Genomic DNA, 7067 nt, shown 5'->3' on the forward strand with positions numbered 1-7067 from the left:
CCACACTTGTAACTCAATCAGGCACCTGAACGTGTGCTGAAACCCACGTTAATGCAGAAAACGCATGGGACAAAAGGCACTGCCAGCAGGAACAGCTCGGGTGGTGAGGGTGGAAACACACAGGTAGGTGTGGGTTTTACAGGGAGGTATGTGCTCATAGACAGCAGGCCTCACTTATCTGAGGATTAGAACGAACGTAAGAATGTCTAATGGATTGTCTCTACTACGCAGGATGACCACACACACTAGATGAAATGATGTAAAAAAAAAAAATAAAATAATAATCATATTAGCAACAACGTTAAATCTTTTCACTCTTTTTTTCCAGTGTCTACACAATTCATATGCATTGCAAACATATCATAGCCATTATTATGAGTTTTACATATTTTTTGTTCCTTTTTAGGGGTAAGGAAATTAACTAAAATGCATGCCCAGCCTCAGAGTTGTGGCCCGGATCAAGACGTGCAAAACAAGAAGCTGATTTTTTTTTTTTTATTCTTTTGTTGGTTTGTTATTTTTTTTATCCACCACCTCCAATTCAATTGAAATCCTCTTTGTAAAAGTCAGTCGGCAAGCGTTGGCGTAAACATCCTCTCTCATTCATAAACAACCCCCAAAACAGCAAGAGTTTGCTCGCAACTAAAAGGCATAAGAGCTGACTCTCATCATCTCTCCAGGGTTCTTATTTGTGGATTTAGGCAGTAAAAAAAAATAAAATAAAATGAAAAATAAAAATAAAGAAAAAACTAACCACATCTGGCATCTGTGGACATGGTGGGACTGAGTGAATTAGAGGAGAAAAACGGCAAGCATCTTTCCTACTTCGAATCATCTCACGTATGGGTTAATATATATAAACACATACTAAGAACATGGTGGCGACAGCATCATGATGCTGGGATGGGCAGTAAAAAAAAAAAAAAAAACAAACACACCATATGATTGTCCTTCAGCTCCAGCTCGATGCAGCTAAAAGCAATCATGCCTTCTCTTTTAATCCTAATCCTATGTGCAGGGCAGATGAGCTGAGAGACTCATGCATAAGTAACACTTGCAGTAGCAGCAGCAGCAGCAGCAGTAGTTGTTGTAGTAGCAGAAGAGAAGGGAAAAGTGTAAAAACCATCGCTGATTCACATCAGTCATAAACGAGATCTCAAGAAGAAGGTTGCAGTTCCAGATCTTCCTTGGCAGGGGTAAACATCTGTTGTCCGGATCCTGTTGTGGGTGCGGTGGGATTGCGTAAGGGAGCCTGCGTACGACCTGAGAAAGTATATGCATCAGCGTGTCTCCTGTCCGTGTCTGAACGTTTGTCGACGAGGAGTCCGAAGGTAAGTTCAGCTCAGGCTCCGCTTCTCTGGACTCAGATCACATGGTATCCTAAAGGTCCGCACATCCCCGGGGTCGGAGACATGAGGGGGACGGGGTCAGGGGTCAAGGGTCAAGGGCCGTGCTGTTGAAGGGCCTGCTGCAGCTTCTGTCGGTAAATGGTGTACTTTTGCTGCACGGCTCGCACACGCTCCGCCTCCTCTTTCTCCAGGATGACCAAGAAGTTTTGAAGCTCTGGGACAGAGAACGCGTGCCACTGTGGAACGAAGAGTGAGATCAAAGAAGGACATGAGTTCACTCTTACAGCCTCTTTTTAATGCACTGTTTTGTTTTTTTTACTTTGAATTTATAAAACTCTGCCTTGTAATCCTTTCCCATTTACTTGTCATGTAACTGAAACGATAATGCACATGTACACAGCTTTGTAAATGTGTTCGTCGTCCATTCCTACATTTTATAAGAATCTCAATCTCAATGTGCTTAATTAGGATCTTACTAAATTATAGACCAGACCATGCTTTCCAGAATTTTCTAAACTATTGCACTGCTTTGCGTCGGCCTGTCACTCAAAATCCTAATAAAATACTGCAACTATTGCAGTTGTAATGAAAAAGAGAAAAGCTCTACTCTTGGAAATCATTATGTTTGTACGACCGTGCGTGTTTCAAGGCTCCCTCACCTCAACCTCTCCGGTCTCGTTTTCCTTTAGGACAAAGGTGAGCTGCTCAGGATCTGGTCCTGCTTTCAACCTCAGGACAAGAGGATGTTCAGACAGAGAGAGCTTCTGGAACAAGTCTGTACCGGGACAATAACGAAAAAAAAAAAATTTAAATCAGGGATTTGTTGGGCATATTGTGCATTAAATAACACGTGGGAGGTCTTTTCCTCACCCTGTCCATCTCTGTGCGTCTGCCTGTACAATGCGAACTTGCGAGGATCGTCCAGCACCATGAACTTCTTCAGCAGGCCCTGTATCACCTCGCTGGTGGTGGTCAGAGAGCCGATGTGGATCTGCTTCACACAGTCGCATGGCAAGTAGAAGGACGTCCGCTTTTCCGTACGCTCCCCCTGCTCTCCATCCTGGTCTTCTGACGGGGCGCGGCCCCGGTCGCCCTCCACCGTGACCGGCCGACTGAGCCGCAGGTGGACCTTAATGAAGCCGGTGAAAGAGCCATCTGCAGCCTGAAGCGCATAACAAAAAGACGACAACAAAGGGGAGAGAGTTTTCAGAACTAAAATACAGTAGAGTCTGCCGTAGCACCGGCAGCACTCATTCCAACACATGAAAGACTTAATGGGGAGAAAAGAACAGTTTTGGAATGGGCTAGTCAAAGTTCAGACCTAATCTGACAAAAGAAAAGTCTGTGGAGTCCCTAGAAGAGAGCTGACAACAAGAGTCGTCCTCCTAATCTGACAAATTTGGAGAATGTCTGCCAGGCAGACTTGGCGAATATTACCAAGTTGACTCCTGAAGGCTGATACCGAATCTAAAGGGGCTTCAACACAGTTTTAAAACTGTGCACATTTTTCGTTGATTTTCACTTAACTTGTGCAGAATGTCACAAAATACAACCAATTTTCAATAGTATTATTTATTTCCCTGACAAAACATAAACTGTTTTCCTCCGGTATTTACATCAAGTAGTGCAAATATGCTGCTAAACAGCACAAAGTAACAATACCAATCAACCTTATTAGTCGACAGTATGACAATGCTACTTTCAAACACATACTAAAGCAATTTGCTCCTTTATGTTTTTCTAACTCATCCGTTTGCATTCCTTTACAACAAATGTAACAAAAAATACATAGTGCTTTTTTTCTGATCAGAGCATTCATCTATGATAATTGGATTTGATGGTTTCCTGAACTCACCAGATTCATGCCATTTTCAGACACCTGAGCGTTGTACGACTCTATCTTGGCCTGGACTTCTTCCTCTGACAGCTCCTCAGCGCCTCCTCTCTCCTCTTCCTCCTTTGTTTCACTTTGCTGGAAGGAGAAAGGAAATATCAGTAAGTAAGTCGAGGACTCTCATGGTCTATTCAGTGCTCTATATTTAACAGCAGATGGCGCTGTTACAGTTCTCCCAGTAAAAAACAAACAAACAAACAAACAAAAAAACAAAAACAAAATAAAAATCCTATTGAGGATTGGAAAAGTTGAATGAGCACAAACTTTTTAACCTCTATTTTGTTTAGTCTTTGAAGGAAATATTAAGCTGATAATGAGTCTCCATGCTCTTCCCCACATAGAAAAGCTGCTTTTTTTTTTTTTTTTTGCTCGTCATCCATCCTCAACAGTGAGATGACTCAATGCTCCAGCTGTATTTGGAGTCAAGAAATATTGTGAATGGAGCTAATAACACAGTCGACACGAGACGAACGCCTTCCCCCTCGCTCTTATTCATCCCTCTGACAGAGAGACGGGGAGTGAGGGAGGAAACGCATGACAGGAGGAGAAGGATGGAGGGAGTCAAACAGTGGGAGGCCCTGAGTGAGGGATGAAAAATGATGAAAGAATGGCTGCTGAGCAAGCCTTAGCAACACAGAGTTTGACTGGGTTATTTATAGTACAGTGGGATCCATCCTCTCTATCTCACAATAGCTTCTTCCCCCCCCCCCTCAGCCCCACCGCCACTTCCCTCTCACTCTTCTACAGTTCGTTTGCATTTTCTGAGGCAGTGGGAGAGCGTGGGAGGAAGAGAAAACATTGTCGGGGGCCGGGGGAGGAGGAGAACGGGGGGACGTCGGGGTCACGGCTGCAGGAAGGGTGAGTTTGTGCCTGAAGTACAGACAGACAGACAGGCTGCAACGAATCCTGGAGGACAGGAGAGCAAGAGGAGCCCCCGGCATCGTGAGGAACAAAGTTTAAGGACGATTCTTGAGTTTGGTTCAGAAATATTCAATCACAACTTGGTGAAATGGCAAACGTTACTCTGTGCAGCACACACGCTCTTCATATCTTTTGAATATTTTTTTTCCTGGGGACATGACATAGACATATTTGGACTTCACGTAACGCGCTGTGTGGCTGAAAGTTATCACCACGGTGACACAAGTTTGTGCAGTTTCAGCAAAGAACCTCTTGGATATTCAGGGAAGTTAATAAAATCAGACAACGTTTTCTTGACCGGTGATCAGAAAAAAACAAGAAATCTGTATCAGACAGTAAAAGTCAGATCAGCGCATCTACGACATCCCAGTGTATGAATAATTTTCGGCTCAGCTGAATGCACCATGCAAGCTTTATATGCTTGGGAATGGATTTGGTGTTACTTTAGAGAGCCATCAGGATGTTTTGCGAGTAATTAATTTCATGACCAAAAACAGCAATGATAAAACTCTGTTGGGAAAGAAATAACAAATAAATTTTTTTTTGTAGTTTTATGCATAAATTACTCAGAACCTGGCCTCCATGTCTGCAGTGAAGCCGCCATCAGCAAACACTGAAAGTCTATTTTATCTGTTTGTTGCACGGCACCTTGTCACTGCAACATTCAATGCGCGTTTTCCTGTTTTGTGAAATACATCATCGCCATGGTGACCTGTGGTGGCAGCAGCATCGTACTGTGTGAATGCTTTTCTTCACAAAAGAATTGATGGAGCTAAATAAACTCAGCAAAACGTTTTTTTTTGTTTTTGTTTTTTTTTATTACAGATCCTCTACATCTAACCTGACTGAGCTTCAACTATGTTGCAAAGATTCTTGGACTTAAATTTCTGTCTCCCATGTGCAATTTTTTCCTTCCACTTTGCTTGACTTCCCAGCAAAATATCCAAATCTAATATATTAACCATGTTATTACATGCACTGAGAAGTGTCTAATTGTAAAGTAGCTTGCAAATGTATTCATGCCTGCTTAACTTTCCCCCTTTTGTCATATGGTAACAATAAACTTTAAACAAATAATAAAACAGGAGACATACTGTAGAAACGTTCCACCTCTGACCTTTTGTCTTTATCTTTACAGGCCCATAACCTATTGAGTTTACTGACCTGTTCTCAAGCATAAAAAAAACAAAACAAAAAAAAAACACACACAATAAAGCTGTATAAATGTTGCGCAAGCGCCGAGCGCTCCAGGGATGGGAAAAGAATCTGAGGGTTATTGTATGTAGGAGTCGGACTCCTTCCAGAATTCCTCACAGTCGAAAGCAGCGGAGTGAAAGGAGCCTTGCAGGAATTCCTGCGTTTGTATGAGAGTTTCTAAATGTAACGGAGGCCGTGCCCTGCCCTCCCTTTCTGTATACCAGTGAGAGTGATGGGAGCACAATGGAGCAGGACGGTGTGGGTGTAGCTTCGGAGTCCCACAAAGCTACCCGGTTGGGCCGGGTCGCTTTGGAGCTGCTGACCGAGAGTCAGAAGGATGAAAAGCTACATCTGCTGTAATTACTAGGAGGTCATGTGTTTTCATGGCTTCATGCTCCCTCTGTCAGGACGTACTTTTTCGTTCAAGTAACATGCACACGGAGAATGTTATCTGATTTTGGCTTGAAAAAGTATTTATAATCTTAATATTTTATCACACTATTGCTGTAAAGTGCAGTGTGTTTTATTGGGATTTTAAAATCAGCACAAAGGAGTTTATAGCAGTGAAGATGATCGTTTTTTGTTAGCACACAACCCGTTTTAAACTGACATCTCTAAAATAATCCAGTGCAACTGATTCCTCCTGGAGGGAGTCACCTTATCGAGTTGGGGAGTTAAAAGTTCGCAGTAACCCTGGAGGAGCTGCAGAGATCCACAGCTCAGGTGTGAACGTCTGTCAACGCCTGGATCTGGAATAACTTGTAAGTGACACACAAACGTTCAACTAAGGGTTCTGGTCAGATGGCACTAAAATTTTCCATTTCAAACCCAGAACACACCATCACCATGGTAGAACACACCATCACCATGGTGAAACATGGTGGTGGCAGCATCATGTTGTGGAATACTTTGAGTTCATGTATCACATATAATCTAAAAAAAAAACAAAACAAAAAGAAAACAATCTTTAAGTTTGTGGAGGCAAAATGTGAAAGAAGCACCATGAATGCTTTTACAGTTGTTTCAGCTTGTGTTTTCAATCTCTTGTAGAACACGGACAGTTGTTTTGCTTTAGTTGTGAGCATGCATTTGGAAAATTTTCCATCACTTTCAACTCAGAGCAAGGCATGACAGCTGACGACATAGGTGATTCCCTACTAAGTCTATAAAAGCCCAGCCTAATTGCTGAGCGTCCAGCATCTGTTAGCTGGATGTTCAGTCTCTGTCCGGTGAAGATAATAACACTGCAGGTGACAGAGAGCAGACAGATGCCATGTTATCTAATCCATCAGTGTTAGTGTGGCAGGTGTCGTGTGCAAAACAAATGTGTAGGATGTCTTTGACGGCCATGTAAGCGCGACACACACACACACACACACACACACACACACACATATATGCCATGCAGAACCTGAGGGTGAAATGAATAATTGTTGGTCTGTCTTGCACTGCTGACATGAGACAAGAGAGGTCAGGACAGCTTGAAATGTCAGAGCTGCAGCATGCTCCATGTTTCCTTAACCTGTGACAGTCAATGCCAAATCACACCATCTGTGTTTCCGTGTGAGAATAGATTGCATGTGCTGGTGTACAATGAACGTAGGGTGCCGGCAGAGAGCGTTTGCACGAACACATGCAGATTTAGTTTCACAGCTTTCAGGCTTTCTCACATGCGAGAGAGAGAGTGTGTGTGTGTGTGTGTGTGT

At 43.0% G+C, this 7067-nt stretch overlaps 1 protein-coding gene across 1 annotated transcript in view; it reads right to left on the reverse strand.

Annotated features, from left to right (window-relative positions):
* Positions 1-525: 525 nt before the first annotated feature.
* rassf5 (Ras association domain family member 5) overlaps positions 526-7067 on the reverse strand; it is a 35346-nt gene continuing 28804 nt past the window's right edge. The window contains exons 3-6 of the mRNA XM_015050200.1: positions 3205-3321; positions 2220-2511; positions 2009-2124; positions 526-1585 (exon numbers count right to left, since the gene is read on the reverse strand). Coding sequence (XP_014905686.1) covers positions 1442-1585; positions 2009-2124; positions 2220-2511; positions 3205-3321 — 669 coding nt within the window. The 3' untranslated portion in view covers positions 526-1441. The remainder of the gene's footprint in view (positions 1586-2008; positions 2125-2219; positions 2512-3204; positions 3322-7067) is intronic.

Source organism: Poecilia latipinna, unplaced genomic scaffold (assembly GCF_001443285.1).
Source record: "Poecilia latipinna isolate Pla-1442-1.1 unplaced genomic scaffold, P_latipinna-1.0 Scaffold48, whole genome shotgun sequence".
In the NCBI taxonomy this organism is placed as follows: domain Eukaryota; kingdom Metazoa; phylum Chordata; class Actinopteri; order Cyprinodontiformes; family Poeciliidae; genus Poecilia; species Poecilia latipinna.